The 23075-nt window shown below is 40.0% G+C and overlaps 1 protein-coding gene across 3 annotated transcripts in view; it reads right to left on the bottom strand.

Annotated features, from left to right (window-relative positions):
• The window catches only part of SS18 (SS18 subunit of BAF chromatin remodeling complex), a 44562-nt gene extending 21950 nt beyond the window's left edge, over positions 1-22612 (bottom strand). The window contains exons 1-4 of one of the 3 annotated variants that reach the window (XM_082321367.1): positions 22401-22612; positions 19172-19248; positions 16732-16816; positions 3327-3480 (exon numbers count right to left, since the gene is read on the bottom strand). In XM_082321367.1, coding sequence (XP_082177493.1) covers positions 3327-3480; positions 16732-16816; positions 19172-19248; positions 22401-22595 — 511 coding nt within the window. In that variant the 5' untranslated portion in view covers positions 22596-22612. The remainder of the gene's footprint in view (positions 1-3326; positions 3481-16731; positions 16817-19171; positions 19249-22400) is intronic. The other 2 variants (XM_082321369.1, XM_082321368.1) reach the window with 2 other exon arrangements.
• Between the last annotated feature and the right edge of the window lie 463 nt (positions 22613-23075).

The following is a 23075-nucleotide window of genomic DNA, read 5'->3' as shown; positions in this document are numbered from 1 at the left end:
AGAAGCTGAAAAAATAAAACACCTTCTCCAAAAGGCTGATTCACACTTCACGTCTCGAGTAGCACCAAAACAGGAGAAAGCACTCCTAAGAAAAAGCTGGCACACGAAACATCAGGCATGCTTATGTTCTGGGGTCAAGATCAGGTAGTTTGTTAGTCAGAAGCTAGAAGACAAGGACAGAGGAAAAGCTAAGACCACAATATCAAAAATCCTTGCAAATGAAAAATAGTAAGAACACGCTTTACAAATAAATTTTTTTATAGTTTGCCAAAATACTTAAAGGTTCTCCTGCACATAAGGACACAACAGTTGGGTTTGGTTTTTTTTTTAATATGAATAAATGAAATAGGAAGAATGGAATATGAATGAAATATGAATGAGACATGAAGTGCATGTCTGCCATTAAAATAACTGCTTTAAACGCCATACTAATTACATTCTGTGTTATAATAAAGTTAGTGGAATAAGTATCTATCTTGACTATAAACGGAAGTCCTTTTTCCTCTTAACCACTTACGGACAGTACCTAAGGCTGGCTTACAGCTTCTCAGAGCCAAGTGTATTTGAGACTACATTTGCAGAAAGGAAAGATGACTTTGAGAGAACTTGTTGGTAATACACGAGCACCAGTTATTCCGGAAGGTGACCTACCAGTGCCAGGACAAAGGTCAGGGAACCCTACGGCTAGTCTTACCTTTCAACTTTCTACATATGATAAACAAGCTCAAGAAATCGGGACGATAACTTGCCACCAGCTAAACCCAGTTCATCATCCCCTTCCAAATCCAGACCACCCTTACTTTGCATCACACAAACTCTCAGTGAATGTAACTCTTCAGACAGTAATTTTTTCAGGTAAAAGCCATAATCTGTCACAGGTACAGAAAACACTCAATTCCACCATAGGCTGAAAACCGTTTGTCATGACTTGTCTTCCCTGGTAAGAGGATAAAGACACTCATTTGTCAGGGGATGCAATTAAGGGCCTCAGCAGCACTTCAGGTCCTTTATTAACCAGAACACAAGTATGAGAAAAATCATCCTTTGCCCTTTAGGTAATGTGACAGGTCTACAGCAGAACTTTAAATCAACTCATGCCCTGACCATCGCTAGGCAGTTCTTTTACTCCTCCCATCAACCCTTCCACCCGTACTCAGTCCTGTGGAAGCCCCTACTCAGATAAGGCCTTCCAGAAATCCTTAGCTGGTATTTTCAGGAGCCTGCATTTTATTTCTTCCAGGCTAGTCAACTCATGGTTGCCGACCCTGGAGTCTCTCGGTTTGCACCTTAATGACTTTATTCCTTTTGGACAGATCATCTCTTCAGATATTTAAGGTTTTGTAGCTGGCTTCTATTACAAAGTGTCTACATAACTTTAGAGTAAGTGCCCTATAAAGAGAAAGCAAATGGATACACTGCAGAAATGACTACAAATACATGTCTATGAAATACACAAAGGCTCACATACAGGCAAACTAGCAAACACTTAAAAAATAAGATAATCATTCAGCTATCCACTTAACAAGATGATTCTGTTTCCCCTTCTCCAATGCCTAACTATGAAATTATTTTAGCATGCCTTTCCGATATTAGAGATGCCCTCATCCTAAGCTGTTTATCTTCACATCCTCAGAGACAACCTTAAACAGAGAAGGGAAGGAAGAGACATTCAAAAAAGGGAATATGTTGGAAGAAAGGCTAAATTAAAGCTTAGTTGGAAACTGTATTTAAGTATCTGTCTAGGTGAATACCAAAACAAACCTATTTACCTTTCACATATTTTCATAACAGCTCTTTTCTTATTCTATCTAATTACAAAATATGTATGTTTAAGGAGTGACTTTTCTCCCCCGTGGCTCTGCAGTGAAGTCATTATGCTCACATTGTGACTTAGTAATCCTTCTCCTTGGAAAAGATCATTATAATAACAATAATATGATTACACTAGAGGGTCAAAGAGACTGATTTGTGAGAGGCAATGCTATTCTCCATGGGAGTTGATGGATCTTAGGTGGATAGAGGACTCCACAACTAGAATATCTCTGCCCTACTTAGGGAGCAGCATATATTTCTCTTTCCACTTCCAAATGCAGACCATGACCAACATGTATGATGAAACTAACTTCTTTTCTCCATCTTTTATTACACTTCTTACACACAGCCTCTGGAGGCTGTTCAGCTACTCTTCTCAGAAAAACTGTCCCTAACGCTATCAGGTCCATTTTATCAAGATTTGCACAGAAACTAGAGACTACAGCAATCATTACATTTTTTACTTCATATTAAGTTTTGCATAGTTATTTACTGTGTTTGCTGTCGTGCAGCTTATCCTTGTGACCACTGAGAGATGAATTTTCAAAGACCCTTTGACAGCAGTTTCCTTTCTTGGAAGAATCAATACCTTGAGGACCTTTTGTACAAAAAGTTCCTCCATACAAAAAAAAAATAATGAAGGAGTCCTGAACAAAAGCAATCCTGGGAATGCAATTTTAAGCTGAAAGCCAATTCACATGAAATAGGCAGTATGACTTTATGAGTAGAAATTTTGGAAAACAGCCTCTGTATAAGGAAGCAAGCTTTTCCAGGGCCTACTCCATTCCGATCTGACTGCTAAAGGGAATAGTTACCCCAAAGCCAGTACCGGTAGGCACAATGTGGAATTTTATCATCTTGTTTCACTGCTTTGTTTCTGACTTCCCAAGCACTTTTCTTTTTATTAGAAGACAGGATGGCATAAAAAGTGACTTAAAATTTACACCTAGAACAATAATCTGGAGGCCATTTCTTTACAAATCCCTTACGATTCAACACATCTTCAATAATAAAGAACACAGAGGATTAGTGGAAGCTGGATGACTTCCTGTATAAAAGCGATTGTTTTTCTTTTTTTTTTTTTTTTAACATTTACCCACATTCAAAACGTCCTCTTTAAGATATATCTATTTTATTATTATCTAATTATTTGGCTACGATGATTTCACATTGTCTTTTTATGGAAGTATTTGCGTTCACTCAGCCACAGGCCAATGCCTTTCCCCAATAAGCCTTCTAAAGCCAGCTGTACTGCATGGTTTCAAACAGACTAAATTTAGCCAGTTCTGTTCATCAGAGGAATGCTGTGTGTCAGCTACATCAAAGCCCAAGGGCAGCCTGATAAACACTGAATACAGGTCACGTAGCTCTGTAGCTAACAAACTCTAAGAGAGCTTGTACTCGGGGGCATTCAAAGCAGTTTTGTCATCAACAATCTAGTATCCCTTGAGCCCCCATGTCGTTTCAGTTGCCAGGCAACGCTGGTGTTAATGTCTTAGAGGAGAAAAACTTACCAGGCATCTGGCCGTTCATCTGGTTCTGCATGTGTGGTGCAGGAGGGCCCCCACCTACCATACCATCTGAAGACATGCTGTGCGAGCGCGGAGGTGGGGGAGGGCCGCTCTGACTCATCCCTCCCGGACCCATAGGCATATTCTGTGTGGGTGGCTGAAAGGAGACAGTTTAGTCAAACACGAGAAGCAGTTAGTCTGACAAATACATTATATGTACATATGGTACAGCGCTTGCCTATATCGTTAAGCGGGGTATGAAAGAAAGCACTGAAACGCGTTTCTTGCTCTTTCCGATACGTCTAACTCCTCCCAGCATTAATTTCGGCAAAACGTTTAATATTTCAATCAAATTTACATGAAGTATTACATGCAGACAACACTACAGCACCTTCAAGCACCGCTTTGAAATAAAAAATACAAATCAATGCCTCATTAAAAAATTATATCTGGACAGTTTAAGATTGCCAGAGTCGCTGCCACCCCCACACACAAAAGCTTTCCTTCAAAGCAACATTTGGCGAACAGAAAAATAACTCTTCCCTTACAATTCTCTCACATCAACAATTTGTTGCTGCTAACAGACCTTGCACCGGGACAAAACAGGTACAACAAGAGATGAAAGCCTCTGAATGCTCATAGACTAGCAAAAATTTGCACCTGGGTGTGGTAAAACGTTTGCGATCTCTTCCCCTCTCTCCCCCGAAGCGCTGAAGGCCTAGTTCATAATTTCGTGCCAAACACCCCCTACAGACTGAAAGCACATTAGTGCTGGCCTCCAAAGGTCCAGAGACAGCTGCCTAGAAAGGATGTTTTTGGCAAATTTCCTAATGAAATTGTGAGGAAAATAACTGAATAACCTTGAGAGTTCAAAGAGGGAGAGCAAGAAAAACAGTAAATACAAGGGGGAATTTACTATTAGGTTCTACACACGGCAATGTAAGGAGATGCAGAAACTGCTAGAAGCCAGCTTCATTTTCCTATTAAAAACACCTGCGAGACTGTACGATCCTCCTCACATACCTTAGCCAAATGCTTTCAGGGGAATAAAAATCATCTCTGTGAGAGCGAACGCCTGGGTCTCTGGCTTTTGAGGACCCCCTCTAAAAGGCTGTAACTATTTAGGCAAAACCCTTCCCGTGAGATAAACGTGTATTTTTCAACATTTCTCTTCACAGAAAGAACGAACGGGGTGATCCCTAAGTACCCATCTAGCCCGGCCCCCCCTTATACCTACACCTACTCATCAGGACATTCATAAAGACACGCTGTAATACAGTAGAAAAGAGTAACGCTTTCCAAATGAGTGTAAGGCAGGACCCCTTTTTGGCCTTGGAGATGGCAACATCTGGGTAATGCAGAGACACGTACATGTATTCACTCCCCAGGAGGAAGGGGGGAATGGTATTAATTTATGTTCTCAACATTTCTTCAAACACCTCAGGCAGGTATTATTTTTCCCACAATATTTTTAAAAATACCTCCAGAAATTAGTGGAAGGCTTTTTTCAGCAGGAGGAAGGAAGAAGATGAAGGAAAACGCAAACAAGTAGGCGACTTCTCTTACTAAATTCCTTTCACTCTTCCATGATGAAGAGAATGGCCTTTTATAAGCAAGTTTATTCCTCATCCCATAGCAGAAGTGGCAGAAGGTAGGAAAGGTAAGAGTGAAAGGCAGCCCTACTCTCTGAACAGTGAGTGAAATGCTGCTCTGTTTTGCTTGATGTTCCTCCACTAGTGAGCAACCAAAGTAAGGCCGCTTCAGTTACATCTTCCTTCACCTTCAAAATCTCGCTATCATCCTACTTTTGCACCTAACACTTGGTACCTCCACATGAGCAGCCAGAGTTCAGAGCGTAACAGCAGCCCCATTTCAGCAAAGAGAGCAAAGCCAAAAAACATCCAAGTTGAAATATTTTCAGAATTAAAATCAACTTCTTAGATTCCAAGTATAAATCATTAGTAAATCCAATGTTCACAAAACATGCTGATAATGAAAAATACTACGAAGTACTAACAAATATTAGATCATACCTAGGTTTTAGCTTTCCTGCAGGTGTTACTGCACAAACATGGGCATGCCCTTATGCATGGAAAGATGGACGAAAAAAACTCCAAAGGTTATTTGAGACAAAACTATATATTTCAATTCTGAAATTTATTCTGGAAGTTTTCAAAACAACTATTGTTTAACATTAAGACAAACACTGCAGTGATCAAAAAAACAGCAGTGAGAGCACAAACATTCAAGCACAGGGAAAAAAAGTATTAAGGATTTTAAAAATCCCATTAGATACAAAAACCTTCAAGACTTCACAAACCACAGGGAACTGAGAGAACTGAGGAAGTAATTAAAAACACCCAAAAAGGTACTACCAGAAAATAATTTAGCAATAGGAACTTCTAGATATGGAAATAGCCCAAAGACCTGTGTGAATGCATTTCAGATTCTTGAAAATAATGCAAGGAAAAGGTCCAACTTGCTAAAAAATTCAATCTTTCATTAAAATAAACTACCCTGTAAGATGACTAGAAGGTAGACGAACACTGTACCTCTTCTTATAAAAAAGTAGTAGGACCAATTCTAAGAATCATAAATCTGTGCGCCTTGTTTCCCAAGCTACAAGTGAATTGATGAAAATAATTAGAGTACTATAAAACTCCAAGGATTATAAAAATAAAGATAAGTTACTAAAGTGTCAATACAGGGAAGTCATACCTTTCTAATCCATTAGAAATTTTCAAATATATAAATTAAACCACTTAGCTGCATGTTTAACAAAAACTTCTTAATACAAGTTTTTTGACAAAGCCATTTGGAAAAATACGTTGTCCAGGGCTACATACTTTCACTGATCAGAAACTGCCCAAAGCGAAGAAATAAGCAATAACCTTACATGAAGTTCAAAGAATAAAGGAACACATAGAGGTCCCCTGAAAGTATCTATTAGTTAATGTCAACATTTGAAGATGTTGCAACATTAAATACTGAAAATTGTGGAAGAAAGAATAAGCAGAATGGTGCTAGGTGAAATTCAACATGGATAAATATATGGCAATTATACTGAATGTTGAACCACTCTTTTTTCAGAAAGAGGAAACTCCTATTGCCACTAATCCAGGGGAAAAAGAAGAAAAAAAAAAAAAAAGAAAAAAAAAAAAAAAGAATTAACCACTACTCAGGCAGTTTGGTGGGAAAAAATAATTAAAAAATAACCCATAAAAACTACTCAAATTACCTGTGTTCACTTTCTGATTACCTGCAGTACTTGATATATCAAAAGTGAGGTACAATATGCAAGAAAAAAAACGCCATGGTATTTCTGATCATGATACATGCTCTATTTGAGGAAAGCAATCACAAAAATAAACTGTAAAAGCAGAAGAATTCCAAAGACAAGGAATCAGTGATTAAAGATTTTGAATGTCTTTCACCCGAAACAAGGCAAAAAGGATGTATTTTTTTTTTTTTTTACATTGAAAGGAAATGAACGTAAGAAGATATGACAGAAATACAGTTTAATGTACGATACATACAAAAAGTAGATCATCCAATTTATGCTTTAACAACAAAGAAAACCCCAGGAGAATGGTCAATAAATTGAGGAATAACATTAAACATACAAGACACCACATAAATCACATAAACCTGAGGAATTCATCAACACAAGGCACTAGAACAAAGTTTAAGATTCAGAGATAATTACACATAGATATATACAATCAAAACAGTTACATTATATAGGGTATTTTAAAAGTGTGTTATAAGCCTTCGTGTCAGGGTTGTAAACCAATCCCTACCTGATAGTAATTAAAAAGAAATGTCTCTTGCAGATATAATTATTCCCCAGTGAAATTCCTCCAGAGTATTTTTCTACTGGCCACATCCAGAAGAAAACAAGGAAAAATTGTTTTTAAATGGCAACTTCCCTATTTCTATCAGAGTTGATCTAAGCTTTTACAGGTGATAGACTTCTTTTAAATCACCTTTAATTTTAAAACAAACAAACCAACCAACCTACAAAACCTGGGTCATTTAACCTTTTTTGCTCTTTACAGAAGTTAAGGAAATTGACTATGCCCAGTAATATGCACTACGCATGATAAAGACCTTTTAAAATACAAAATGACCACACAGTATTCAAAAGCCAACTATTAAGAAAAGAGAAATAGAAACCCCCCATCCTTTGTGAAAAGAAAGTTAACCTAACATGAACCCTACCCCTTCAGTCTAGATATGAAGGGTGAAATAACGTTCAAATGTAGCTACGTTAACAGAACCAAACGAAAGGCTACTTTCCTCTTTCTGCTGCATGAGTGACAGAAAAGAATGGAAATTAAAATCACTGCTGATTATGAAGTAGGAAATGTTAAATATTTTACTATCAGTAAAAGGTAAATTAAAGAATTAGAAGTAAGATGTTAGACGTAGCTTCACTTGCTAAACACTAATTTTTGGCTCACTTCCCTAAACACACAGATTACAATTTATAGCCACTATGAGCTTTTAAAATTTATCAGAGCATGAAAAAGAAAAAAATTATAAGCTATTTTGTCCAACTCTGGAAATCTGAACTGGAAAAAGACTGAAACTGACCTGCAGTTGTAACCAAATAAAAGAGACAAGGAAAAAACCCATTAGATTTTAACTAACAACTTTTAGCAAACAAAATCCTACTAATCCCAAAAATTATTTGAAAGCATACACTTAAAACAATAGCCAAACTGCATTTTTTTTTTAGAAAATTTTCTTTTAAATAATAAATTAGATCAAATGCAAGACAGCAAACAATAAAAGCTGTCATGGTGGAACTGTACACCCAGAACTTTAATCTATCATCTCTTCTCTGCCCTACTTTATATTATCAGATTTTTCTTATCATCAATAGCAAGTTGAAAGATTTGTTTATGGAACATTTATTGTTATAAAAACTGAGACAGAATAACAACTCAGTTGTCAATAAAATGTAAAAGACATAATCAATACAAATAGCAATAGATACTTAAAGTACACCATCAGAAATACAATTTTCTTGAAATTCTCTCAGAATAACAATTAAAAGCTACATGGAACACAAACATAAAAGCCTTCTGATCTTTCTAAGAGAAGCTGTAGCTCAGGATTTCATCAATCATCTTTGTTTTCAGTTCTTAAACACCATTTTCTACAAAGCAAAATATCCCATCCCAGGAGGTACCCTGCCCTGCTAATATCACATTGCTAATATCACAGCACCTGTCCCAGTCTCAGAGAACAGCACTCTGTTGATAGGTGGTGATGGCACCTGCAGAGTACTTAGTGAGGTGTCAGACTGGGAAATAAGATCATAAAGGAATACATTTCCGAGATTTGAAAGCGGCGAGATTTATTTAACTGGGTTACGACTCTTCTTCTACAAGGTGCAGGGTATTCTAGTTCTGAGCGTATCTTAATAACGAACCTGTATCAATTCTCAGGAAGTGTAATATTTGGGGGTAGGGAGGACTTCTACGTGAAAAGCATTTACAATCATGTCTAAATAGTGAAGTTAATTACAAATGTAATTTGTGCTCTCACTGTTGGAAGTACCAGTTGTGACACTAGCAGTAAGGAATTCTAACTTTAGAATGACAAAGAGTTTCTAAATCTCAATTTACGTCAGTATCTTCAAAAATCAGAGAAACTCTGACTTAATATTTGAACAAAATGTTAAAGTAGTGCATAATGTAATACTTAAACACTTTGTTTAAAGAGGAAATTGGAATCTTTAGTTGTTTCAAATTGCATATATCACTGTACAAAAATATTTCACTGTACAAATATTCCTTAGCATCATTTTAACAACCAGAAAATTTAACCCTAAAATACTTAATGTCCACATAGCAATAGCTCTTCTGATACATAAAAAATAATCACACAAAATTCTTAACTCTTGATATAACTAGAAATTATTTAACTCAGAAGTTAAACAGTCTGGTACGAATTCAGATGGTTTTATTTTAAGTGACTACAAATAAGTTAACTGTGGACATTAACTTGGGAGACACTGAGCTACAGAAACTAGACAACTTCAGAGGTACTCTATAATTCCCCCATAAAATGCAGTTCATATCTGTCCTCAAAAGCAGGAGCTTTCTGTTTCACAGCTGTTTACCTCCTGCCTCTTTACCTTTTAAGATGGTTTAACGCCTGGTCCAATGTTTACAGGTTTTGCTTGCACTTAGTAACCTAAGAGAAAAATTCCACCTGTATTCCAGCTGGCAGGCCTTATGTAAGCTCAATTAAAGCAGAAAGAATCCTGCAGAACCCTCAGAGCATTTCGTTGGGGAAACAGCAAAACCATGTAGGCTAAAGGACTCAGCATCTATGTTACCAGACTGCCCGGTACAGCTCTCAGCAAACTGCCTAGGGTTGAAACAGATATTTATTTCACAGATACTGTACTACAGAGAGGCAAATCACATCTTCGAGTATGAAAGAACTACACTTTAGAGCATACTCCTAATTCATATTGGCTGCTATTTTTAGTGATTTCCAAATCAGCCACAGAAGTTAGTAGGCAATATAAGTAGTTTTTTGTGTACAGTGCACTAGCTCCCCATGTGGACACACCTGATTAGCAATACATGCAAAGTAGCTTACAGAAGTTAGAGTGATTCTCTTATTTGAAGTGGAGTACACTAGTGGTCTACGAATTCACTCCTAACATGATAACACCTTAAATTCCAATATTCTGATTTTTTTTTTTTTTTTTTTTTTTTTAGTGGAATTGCTGGCTTAAGAAGCTCCATCCAGCTGCTCTCCATTTCCCAGTACTACTCTTTCAGTTGTGCCAACACAGCCATTTATATATCCCTGCGGTTAATCTGAACTAATCCAGAATGAAAATATCCCCCTTTCCACCTAATTAATCTGGACTGATTCTCCAGATTGGTTCATCATCCAACAACTTTAAAACACCACACAGCAGAACTGCAGCTGAGGAGAATACAGCTCTGATTACATCATCATAACCATTACTATCAAAAGGAAATCTTGTCAAACAACAGCCAAACTTCTTTCCAACGTTTAAAAGTCTCTCTGGAGCAAAACGAACAACCTGGAAAAGCAATTTTTATTATAAGACCATGGCATACATGGATAAACTGAGGATCCACAATATGAAAATTCTTTTAGAAATGCAGCATACCCAATTCTCTTTTGCTAAAGCGGGATGATACTACTAGCCCCGAAAGATGTGTATCAACACAAGGACTGGTGTTGTTACAGAGACTGAACTAACAGGCTAGGGAGAAACAACCCACAAAACTTAAACCATAGCAAATTTGGTTGTTTTGCCTTCAAGTCTTCTAAAATGCTTGACATTTTTACAAGATTTCCTTCCCATAATGAGTAGTTTTTCAGTTTCACAGCATAAGCGATAGATGTGTTCTTTCATGCTCTACCCAAAAAAAAAAAAGAAAAAAATCTGAGTAGCTATCCGCAAAACTATTTCTCTTATGGTTAATACCCCATAACCACATTTTTACATACAATGAACGTGTAGGCAGAGTGTTCACTGAGAGGTCAGAAGTCAAACAGCATGCAAAGCCTCAAAGAAAGAAAATGGATACAGATGATCACATCCTGGCCTTGGAGCAAAGACAATTAAGAGACACAGACACACTAGACCTCTCTGTAAGCACTTACACAGCTAGATCTTAATGCATTGCTTTTATGACTGGTTATTGCAGTGATACCTAAGAACTAAGCTACTGACAGCAATAAAGAATTAAATCTCATCTCTAACAGACCTGTAATACTGTACAACATCAGGAAAAGTCTTATTTACCATTTTGTTCAAAGGGCTGAATCTCCGAGATCACTAACACAGTGGTAACGCTGAATTCTTAGAGTAACGTCATATTAGAACGTGAACTTAAATGTCCCACATTTCCCGTGCTTCAGTGACAAAGCCTAACTACCTGGGGGCTAGAGACTATTACCAAAGGAGGCTTACCGCATGTGTTTCTTGCTCACAAAACACAGGAAATATTTTTTGCTATGCAAAATCAACATAGCAAATAAAAAGCTAGAGTATGAACTGCTGGAGGAAGGAATAATTTAAGAAATTATGTTCTTCAGGGAGGATGAAAGCACAAATAGACTAGCTTTTACCAATTAGGGATTTGCACCATCTTGATAGTTTCTAGTAACAGCACAGGAACGTGAAGCTTGATTTCTTTTACCCATCCCAACCACAGTGGCTCTACTTGCCTCTCGTTTCAAGAGCCACAGCAAAGTTCCTTGGAGTGTACTTGAATAATATGGTAGGTATGAATGCAACACCTTTCCTCCCTCTCAAAAAATCTGCTACCTAATGTTTCTCTTTTAAGAAGCCTTTAGAAATTACGATGATTTTTGAAAACTGTTTAACAAACGTTTAATCAGAGCAATTATTCTTTAAAATCCAAGCTCCACTTCTGACTAATAGCTCCCTTGCCTCTTGACAGGAAACATTCAACCTTTCTTTTGCTCTGTTCTCTATTAATTCAGTTTATGAATAGTTGAACTTGAATTTGGCATGGACTTGTGTTCTGAAAGGCTAATGCAGAATAATACACAAAGCAGTATGGTGTATCTGCTTTAAAACTAATTTAATCAACACACTAACATTACATATACACAGAATTAAGCCAGAGGTTTAAAGACCAATGCCAGCTGTGATCAGCAGGAAAGCAGACACCACAAACAGACTTTCTGCTATACTACCACAGATACCAGACTTTCCCAGGCATTTGGTACGTAACTGGACAAGAATTTTATTAATTGAGGATTCTTCTCATCTTCAGTACAGGAGTTTTATTTGCAAATTTTATTTTAAGATATTAGAAGTGAGCCATATTCTGCTTTCCTGGATGCCACCTTGCTTTTTTCAAGAAAAACGGTATCAAGATAATTCAATTAACATACATATTTTAGACAACTTTTATGTTCAAAATGAAGGCTACTAAAAAAAAAAAAAAGGCAGAGTACACTGTTCTGTTCCTAAGACTCTGAATTGTTTCTACAAACTAATCACAAGTACAGAGATTGCACATTACCCCTTTGAAAAATACTGAAGTGTATTTAAGATCATATGAGACTTTCTACTAATTGAGTAAAACCATTCTTTCACTGAAGACTCCTAGTCACCCAAACTCCGCAGCTTTAAAAACAAAAGAAAACAACCCCCCCCATCTTCCAATAAGGAACTTGAACAAAAGTTTTAGTCAGATGCTAGTAATGTTGTTTAATGGTTCTATCTCTTGAAGCAGTTTCTTTGGAAGTAACCAGCATTTCAGTGTTTGTTGATGTTGGGTGTTTATAAAAAGCAATCACCATTTTGTATAGAAGTGTTTTGTAACTAAAATGACATGGACTCTGCCGTAATCTGTGTGACAAGTTTGGGAACAGCATACATTAAGGGATTTCACAAGTGCTACAAAAAGCATTAGTTTTGAGAGAAGTATCTCAAGCAAGAAAAAAATCACTTTTTTATTAATAAATTTATTAATAATCTTTCCAAGATTATGAAATTAAGAGAAACAATGTGCACATTTTTCTACAACTCAGGCACAATGAGTTTTCTTGGAAGTCACTTCACACACAGAGTTTAGCTTGCTACTGGAAGAAACTAGCACTTTCAATATAAAAGAAAACTGGTACATTATAGAAGTAATAATCATAAGCATTTATTTTCATCACCTTCTTGAAATACATATTGAAATCAAGAGCTCTGCACGCTGACAGAAGGCAAGTTGCATTATGTAAGAAAAACCCTGAAAAAAAAAAAAATCACTTTTTCTGTGTTTAAAAAAAAAAAAAAAAAAAAAAAAAACAAAAAAACCCACAAATGTTCACAATCAAATAATTCCTGCAGACCTCAATATTTGCCTATTATAAAACTAATGCCAAAATGAAAAAGCTGGAGTGCAGGACAAAAGTTCCCCTCTACTCTTCCCAATAAAGTGATGGTCATGGGTTGTTTTCTTATAAATATTTGGCAAAATGAAGACATATGGCAGAGGGAAAATGTCCAAATGGAAAAGGTCTTTGGTTTTTGTTTGTTTGTTTGTTTTATTCAATAGTTTTCAATGACTTTTTAATGCCACTAAAACGCTCTCTCTCAAGAAAACAAAACAAAAAGTTGTGGAAGATAAGATGCCTGTACTGCAGTTTGAAACTTAATGTGTTTGGAAACACACACACACAATACTTCACTATTATTTTTGAAGGTTCTCTTGGAAGTCCCAGTAACAAACTTTAATTGTATCTTTGCTCTCTACAGTTCAAGGAGATCAATACTTTGCTGTTGCCCCCCTCAAAAAGTAGCACCAATGAAAAATCAGAAGAATGCAACAGTGTTGTGTTCCTCGCCATACAAGCCCTTTTAGTGAAGCTACCTTATCCCATATGGTGGCGGTAAATAGACTTTCGACTGCTGTCCAAGGAAGAGAACACCTGCCATAACTCGGAAAGAGGCAGCAAAAAATTGCATCAACTTCACAGGCAGACTTAGCCACCACGTTCATCCAGCTGGGAAGACACTCCAAAACAGCCCTGTCCTTCGTAAGGCTGCTGTTCACATGGTTGAGAAAAGACTGGTTGACTCAAGACGAACCTCACACTTCTGTCTTCTGATGCAAAGGAACGTCTCTTACCCCAGAAGTCTAATTTAATACTCTACATTTATCATGCATAAAGACAACAGGAGCTTTGTTCTGACACTGGAGTTTCAAAGTCTTTCTAGTTCCCTTCACCCACACCCTGCAATGCTCGTTTCACCTTTTCCTCACTTCCAGGTCCCCTTTATAGAAGCATTTCTCTGCATAGCACAGTTGGTTCACTATACTTTTGTTTAGTATAAGATTTATCTTGTTCTCTACAGGCAATACCACACTTTCAGGAAGGACGCAGTCATTTGATTAGAATAGCGCATTCTAAAAGATTTGGACAGAGGCACAGAAGCTGACTACCAGCATTTTTTCCTAACAATATGAAGCCTTAAGGCTAAGGAGTATTGTGAGAGGATACAACGAAATTATCATCAGATTCAAGTCATTTTAGCTTATATTAAAAACTTCAATGAATCTGACCATTTAGCTCTTTTGTTCAGTGTGAATGCTACCTTAACAGCAGTATTCTCTTTTCAACCTCATTTTATCACATAAAGCATTTTATAAAAAGTAATATTAAAGTTGTGAGATTTCTTGAGAGTGTTATTTACCAGATTAGAACAAAAACAAGATTAAATTTAAACAAAAAAAAAAGTATAGTTTACTAGGGGAACAATCTTCCCAATATTAATAGCTCAGATACAATCCAACTTCAGAAGCTATCCAGACTCAAGCCCTCCTAAGTTATGCGGGAAACTACCGCAATGCTAGTATCATAAAGTTGATGTATTTCACTATTAAAAATAGTAGATGTTTACACACACAGTAGCTGCTCCATATTTAACTGTTGCCACCCACAACACTTGAATTTAGTAAGACTGTTCAACAGCTGACACAGAAGCATGGTGAGCAGAAACATAATACTTCCAAGTCAACTTGAGCCTCATCAGTTCTTAAACAGAAAGCCAATAAAGGAAAAGATTCTGAAGTAGTTTAGTTTACCTTGCATGGGGGGGGGACACGGAGACAAAAAAAAAAAAAAAAAAAACTCACCACTGACTCACATGTTCCCGATTTATTCTAGCTAAAATTTGTTGGGAAGACAGAAAGAATTTAAAGAACATTTTTCTAAAAACACCAACAAAAAGTCATTTTATCTGATTATGTCACCACATTTCAGGCAAATCTTCAAAGATTTGACTCGGTAGGTGAGAGCATCTACACTTAGGTAAGACTGAACATCTAAATTTCATTTTGTAATTTAGTTTGAAAGAAAAACCAAGAAGCTACCTTTTTATCCCCCTCCTCAGTTGTCCCAAGGGGACTCTCCCTCCCTCCCTAAACAAAAACACAGTACGCTACTTTCTTACTACTGTGGAATACTCGTTACATTCAAGATCAGAAATGCACTTCAGTCCTGATCTGCAGAAGTCTTTCCCAGCCCTACCTTCGTTTTCCTTTAAGAAAAGAATGTCATCACATTCAACTTCAAGAACAGGGCTGTTCTTGAGGGACTAGGATAAGGTCAAATTCATTTTCAGTTGTCATCAGAACCATGATATGAATTAAGCCTCCAAAAACATATTAGTTGAGTAATACACACAGCCCTCTTAAAGGTTTCTTTCCCTCCCCCTCAGCTACAAGCATGGATTTATAAAGAGAAAAGCCTCTACAGGCACAACAGGTTGGACATAATGAAGCACTGCTTCTATGGTCCTCTAGGTACCAACTTGAAAGGATGCTTCGCTAGTAGCAATGATTGGAGAACACTTCTCCAGAGACCAAAGAAAAAGTAATTCAATTTCAGTTGGTGAAAACTAGTATCTAGGAATGGCTGTTTTATAGACATTCTTTTTAGCTTCATATTACAGAAATGAATCAAGACTATATTAATTCAAGAAAAGTCTTATTACCAAAAAACAAAGAACTTCCTTGTGTTACTCACAATGAACTCCCCAAGCTTTCCGATTAACACAAAAAGCAAACAGACAGCAAGCTATTTTAATGTTTGTTGTATCTTTCCTTACTGCTCCATAAACAACAAAAAAGGAAAAAAAATTGACGTATCTTATAAAATAAAGAGTTTAGGAATACAGATTCAGAAAACTCCTGATTAAAACAAAACAAAACAAAAAAAACCCAGAAACATTATCCAAGAAATGCTTCATTTGTAAAGTGATGCAGTGTTTCAAGTTAAGCCTGTGTGACCTTATTTTTTGCATATTATCATTATCCATCTTAAAAAAAGGTTGCTTTCTGATACAGGAGAGAGGCAAAGAATTTAAGAGAGTCACCTAGAGTATAGAAAAGCAGACAAAGATTTACCCAACCTCCTTCCACTGAGGCAAAAGAATGGATGATATTCCAGCAAAAAATAAAAAAAAATAATAATAACAAAAAAATCCCATCCCCCCTCCACCTTTCCCTAACATAAGAGGAAAAACAGAATACTGCTGTAGGAGCTAAGAGCCACACCACTAGAATTCTCAGCTGGGGAGGGGGGGAATAAAAATCTAAGACTATCTGTGATGCAGGCCAGATAATCTGTGCACTGCACATTTAAGTTAGAGTAAGTCTTCAGTTAAACAAGTCAGATTTTGAGCAAGACCTAAGCAGTGAGATGACTCCAAATACAGCATGAAGAGACACTGCATCATGTATTCACTGTACAGTAAATTAGAGGCTAAATGTTTGGTCATTACCTCAAACACTTCTGTTTGGTTTTGGTTTTTTACCCCCTCCAAGAACCCAAATGAAATCTGTTCCCTACTTTTACACTACTTTGTACTTACTGCTGGTAGTAGAGACTGCATGTTCTGGTTGGAGTCAGCTATAGTGGCTAGGTAAACCAAATTTGTATGCAGCATCTGCTGGTATCTATCAAAATAAACAAAAGCGAAACAGATCTTAAGTCACAAACACAATAACATCAGAATTTACTTTAATTCTACACATACGAAGAAAGTTACCTACGTAAAACAAGATTCAAGAGAGTTACAAGAATACCGTTATTAGGAATCCTAAGACTTTTCCCCTCACAGTTACCTATTACCCAATCTTTCCCAATGTCTCCATCAAATCTGTGCCTCTATCTTCTCTACAACTTCTGTCTTGCTATGAAAAAACTAAAGCTGGGTGACACTGTTCTCACCTATTTCACTTCCCGCCCCAAACTAAGTCACCAGGAGACATATACAGTGTATGCGTGGCTGTTTGGTGTAATTTCCATCACAAACATTACGGAAAGAAAGCTCCTTCTATTATGTCCCCAGATACAAGAGATCATAGATTTATGTGAATCGTGATCAAGAACAGTGCAAGTATTTCATCAGAACCTCGAGCTTTGGAAGTTTGCTATGGAATTGTTTTTCTGTTATAGAACCACATTCCAGAGTCTCAACATCTAGCCCACAGTCACAAAAATAACCTTGAAAGCAGGAACAGATTATTAATACATAACTACACACTTGCACACAGCTTAATACAGTAACGGTGCTACAATAAAAGCATTCCCTTAAAGCAAAAATACCTACTATTTATGACTCCCCTCCTACTCCCAGACTACCACTTCTTTTAGTAAGGGACTTGAGCCATACTGCGATGCCCTATCGCATGACTCCGTATTCGTCCAATTCCAAGGGTGCCATGATCATCCCATGCCAGAAAAGAGTAACGGGAAAATAATATTCCTTAATAATTCACTCCTTCCACAGTTCTCTCAGATCACTCTCCAGAGACCCCGCTGGACAGCAAGTCCATGTGGGATATCCTGGCAAGCCAAATCTTTCAGACAAGGCTGTTTGTTCTTGGGCAACTAGTAAGCAGGTAGTTTTCAAATATGCCATCAGGAGGGAGAAAGGTCGACTCTACGCTGGGTTAAACACTGGCTGGACGACCCAGCCCAGAGAGTGGTGGTGAATGGAGTCAAATCCAGTTGGCAGCTGGTCACAAGTGGTGTTCCCCAGGGCTCAGTGTTGGGGATGAGGGGATTGAGTGCACCCTCAGTAAGTCTGCAGATGACACCAAGTTGGGTGGAACTGTCGATCTGCTGGAGGGCAGGAAGGCCCTGCAGAGGGACCTGGACAGGTTGGATCATTGGGTCAGGGCCAACTGCATGAGATTCAACAAGGCCAAGTGCCAGGTCCTGCACTTGGGTCACAACAACCCCATGCAACGCTACAGGCTTAGGGAGGAGTGGCTGGAGAGCTGCCTGGCAGAAAAGGACCTGGGGATGTTGGTTGACAGGCGCCTGAACATGAGCCAGCAGTGTGCTCAGGTGGCCAAGAGGGCCAATGGCATCCTGGCTTGTATCAGGAATAGTGTGGTCAGCAGGACTAGGGAAGTGATTGACCCATGTACTCAGCAGTGGTGAGGCCACACCTCGAGTACTGGGTTCAGTTTTGGGCCCCTCACTACAAGAAGGACATCGAGGTGCTGGAGCGTGTCCAGAGGAGGGCAACGAAGTTGGTGAAGGGTCTAGAAGAACAAGTCTTATGAGGAAAGGCTGAGGGAACTGGGGTTGTTTAGTCTGGCGAAGAGGAGGCTGAGGGGCGACCTTATTGCTCTCTACAACTACCTGAAAGGAGGTTGTAGCGAGGTGGGGGTCGGTCTCTTCTCCCTAGTAACAAGCGATAGGACGAGAGGAAATGGCCTCAAGCTGCGCCAGGGGAAGTTTAGGTTGGATATTAGGAAAAACTTCTTCACCAAAAGGGTAGTCAGGCACTGGACCAGGCTGCCCAGGGAAGTGGTTGAGTCTCCATCCCTGGAGGTATTTAAAAGACGGGTAGGCGTGGTGCTCGAGGACATGGTTTAGTGGTGGACTTGGCAGTGCTAGGTTAACGGTTGGACTTCATGATCTTAAGGGTCTTTTCCAACCTTAACTATTCTACGATTCTGTGATCCCTACATGATTTTGAAAGGTTTGAGAAAACTACCTCTTTCCCAAGGTGTAATTACAATACAGAGGAAAAAGACCTTGGTTATACAGTCCCCATTTTTATGAGCGTCATTATCATGACATGAACTTGCAGTAGGCAAGTTGCAACATTTCAGTGACAGAAATGATAGTCATATGGCAAATAAAAAACCCATAAATTTTAAGTGTAGTATCTGTAGCAATACTTTTCTGTTCTTCACAGCACAGTTCTCCTACAAGGTAAGCTAAACAAATCAAGAATGGTGATCTAGATGGAAATTCACCCAGTCCACAGTAGATTTGGATTAATGTCTTACTGAGAGCATTCAGAAGTCTTTCCTTTGTTCTGATAGTCCATTATACACTGAATAAGATGGTTATTTTCATCCAACATCTGAAATGATAAAGAAGAAGTTTGAAGTAAGTTTCATGCTCTTTGTGGAAAGAAACTGAAGATAAGTTTGAGTCTTGCTCCTCTTCTCAGAGTTTTTTTTTTTAAAAAAAAAAAACAAACCAACAAAAAAGTAGTATTCCAGAAAGTTCTACTTTAATCAATTATTTATAGAACACTCTTTCTAGAATGCTCATTTCCCCCCCTCCGATTAGTTTTACAGCTTTCAGTTTAAGGGTTTCATATCACTATTATAGCTAAATTTGTGAAGCTTCCCATTCGAATACCTATGCTTGTTCTGCACCAAGTTCTTAAGAAGTTTTCAAAGTTTTGCATTTCTTTGTTTGATCTCTACCAAGAAATTTACTTAAAAAAATTAGTTTCCCTTCTCCTTCTAAAGCCTGCAATTGTTCATAAATTTAATAATAAAAGGCATTGAAATGGTTATTGATAGAAACTGAGCTTACCAGACAGGTTCGCTTCAAGGAAATGCACTGGAAAAGCTAGGCTGTATTTACATGAAGATTCTCTAAATAAACTACACTTCGTAAATATTCTGTATAATGGACACAATAAACCTATTATGTTCATACTCCTGGACACTTCTGAAGTATATGTAAATTAATTTTCTGCCAAAAAATAGTAGTCCTAAAATCATGGGAAATTGCAAACCTCATGGCTTTCTACTAAAAGCTCATGAATTCAAGGCATTCCAAGCTCCCTAAACAGGGAAAAAATAAAGCCTGGTTTCCTAGAGCTGCACATCCCCACACTCATGTCTCTTTAACCATTCTCCCACACTCTGATCTGACAAGTCAGCAGAACCACGGCTAATCTGAGCGACCAGCCAAGTTACCTAAGTCAACTGAACTAAATGGAGAGTTTACTGCCTAATAGAAAATTTTGAATTTATTTCTCCCTTTGCTTCCTCTCAGTGGAAAGATAGTTTAGATCCCTTTACCCAGCTGCTGAACTTCACAAAACTAATAGGATCTTAACCATCTGCATGACTCTTTCCTTCTTCCAGACATGGTTGAGACTAGCCAAAAGGCTCACGCTTCTACAAGGAAAGCACAAACAGTGTTATTACATCACCTTTATTTCCCTAGGAATCCAACCTAAACAAATTCTATGGGGGGGGAATAAGTACTGACACTTTTTTTCTTCCGACTAAGCCATCTCTACTATGAAAAACGTATGGAGTCAGAAGCCTCATGAAGTCCACTCAGGACTTATATCCATGTAAGAACAAGCCAACCAGCTGAGTCTTCCTAAATTTAAACCAGTAATTCACCAGAACTGACTAGAACAATCACCGAGTAATTATTTTGCCTGAAACTGCTGGATCTGGAAACACTATCATTTAGCACTAAACACAGACAGAGCCGCAGTATTTTGAGTTACTGTCTGAGCCTCAGAAACTAGGCAGAACTGTAGTTTCACACTCTGAAGAAGATCACAAACACACTGCTACACAGACACGTTTCACATGTGCTAACATCAAGTCTTGTAAGAAACACAGTGGCCATTTTCACCAGAAAAAAATAAGGAAAAAGGAGCTAATACGTTTGATACCAAAGTCTAATAGAGCACTTGCAAAGGAAGCCTTGAATCAAGGCTCTCCTCAGAATGTCTCTCACCTTCCAGAGGAAGGTGGCAGATACTTAATGCTTAGCAGACAGGTAGACCTTGAGACCATCAGTGAGATGGTTGCTTTCTTCACTGTCGCCATGTGAGCTGGACCTCTTGGCAGGGGACAGGGGAGGAAAGGAAAGCTAGGGCCAAGAAGAAAGCAAACAAGAAGGAATAAAACTGTATCCTAGGCGGGGCTGCAGGCACTGTTTTATACAAGTTTGATTGAGCAGTTACTGATAGAAAATTGAAATAATTCTTTGAAAGAATTATAAACACCTACCATCAAAAAGAGCACTTAGTTTCCAGCTGGATGAGGACACCTCCAGGGCTTCTAACGACTTATGTACATTACAAAGATTCTTCAGCTTTAACTATACTAGGATTTTGCCACCACACCACCATCAAATTAGTGGTTTGACTACAGAAGAAGAAGAACTTAATTGTCTGCACTCTCCATATGCACCCCAGTGACCTGATGTCTCTACTGACTACCTTTAGGCAGCTTTCCACCGAGTGGGTATGTATTTTTCATCTACACTTCTCAAGCACTGACTTCTGCTACAGTAACCTGGAGGTCTCCATTATAACTTTGGGGTCTTCTTTGAGGAGGGGTCTTCAATCCCTGCAACACCTACCTTATTGATGCTCTCATTCTTTACTAAACCATAGCTTAGCTGTATCTACCCAAAAGGCTCCTACACAAGGAGCTTGTAGTAATCTCAAATCTGTTTGACTCATGACTATTTACACCGATAACAGTGCGACTCTTCAATTAAGTTTCTAAATACCACCAGTTACTAGCGAACTTGAACATGCTCCTTTGCTTCTGCCAATACAAAACATCGTGCATTATTACAAATCCTATATATGCTTTTCTCTGACTGCTTTAGCGAGTTAAGTGCTCCCTCCCACAAAAGCTTAAATGGAGTCGTTCAGAGCTGCTGTCATTGGCTCCGACCATCGTGTTCTTCGTTAATAACACTTAAAAGTTCAGGGGCAGCCTTACTACTAGACGGACCAAGTTTGGGAGCTGCAGGCGCCGCTTACCCCGCGGAGGCAGAGCCCAAAGTTAGACAGGCTTTCGGCACAACCCGACTTACAGCCACCCCTCACAGGAAGGAGTTACTCCACTCCTCCGTTTCCCCACCGCGCCAGCCCGAGATCTTACGGATTAGCTCAGGCCCGCAGCCTTGGGGGAGCCCCAGGGCGGCCGGGGGGGCCCAGGGCCATCGGCCGCCCCCCCATGTTCCCCCCGCGCCCCGCCCCGCCGCAGACGGCGCAGCCCGCCCGCTCGGCGCCTCCCCCCGGCCCCGGGACCCCCAAACAAGTGCCGAAGTGCAGAGAGGCAGTGTGTTACCGACCGCCCCCGCCAGGGCCGTGCCCCGAGCGCAAGCGAGCGCGGCCCGGTCGTTCCCCCCGCCGCGGCCTTGGCGCTCCGGGGCGCCGCCACCCCCTTCCCCGCGCGGCCCGGCGGCAGGAAGCAGCTGCAGCCCCCGGGGCCGGGCTCCTCTCGCCCTCACCTTCTGGATGGCGGCCGGCGTGATCTCGCCCTTCCCCCGCTGCCTGGGGGCCGCGAACGCCACCGACATGTCGGGCCGCCAGCGGGAGGGTCGGCTCACGCGCCCCGCGGCACCAGCAGCGGCGGGAGGCGGCAGCGATCCGGGAAGAACGCTGCGCGCGGGGGGCGGGGGCGGCTGCCCAGCGGGACGGCCCATCCCCGTCCCGCCGGGGAAGGGTTAAGGAGGACCGGCTGCTCCTCCCCCTTTTCCCGCTGCGAGGGGGAGCCCCGCGGAGGCCGCGGGCGCATCGTACCGCTCGGCCAAAACAACGGGACCGAGAGTCGGCGCTGCGCCATTTAAACATGACCTCCCCTCGTCGCGCGACCTTCTTGGCTACCCCTTTCCCCTCCGCAGCGTTGGTACGTTCCTGCCCAACGCGCCTCAGCGCCGGACAGGCAGGGAAGTGGTACGGCCGGCGGCGGGGGGGGGATGGGAGCGCTGTGGTGCGCACGGCACAAGGGACGCGCTCCGGCTGTGACGCGCGGCGCGCGTTCCTCCCCCCTCTACCCGCCGCGGCAGTTGGTTGCGCCCGGGCAGCTCACTCTAGCAGCCGCGCCGCGCGGGGCGGGGCGCGCGGGAGCCGCCTCAGGGAAGCCTTGAGCTGCGGCGGCGGCCGGGTCGGTCCCGTCCCCCCCC

The sequence above is a fragment of the Platalea leucorodia genome, assembly GCF_965183815.1.
Source record: "Platalea leucorodia genome assembly, chromosome: 1".
NCBI classification, from domain to species: Eukaryota; Metazoa; Chordata; class Aves; order Pelecaniformes; family Threskiornithidae; genus Platalea; species Platalea leucorodia.
This window is presented reverse-complemented; position numbering and strand designations above follow the sequence as displayed.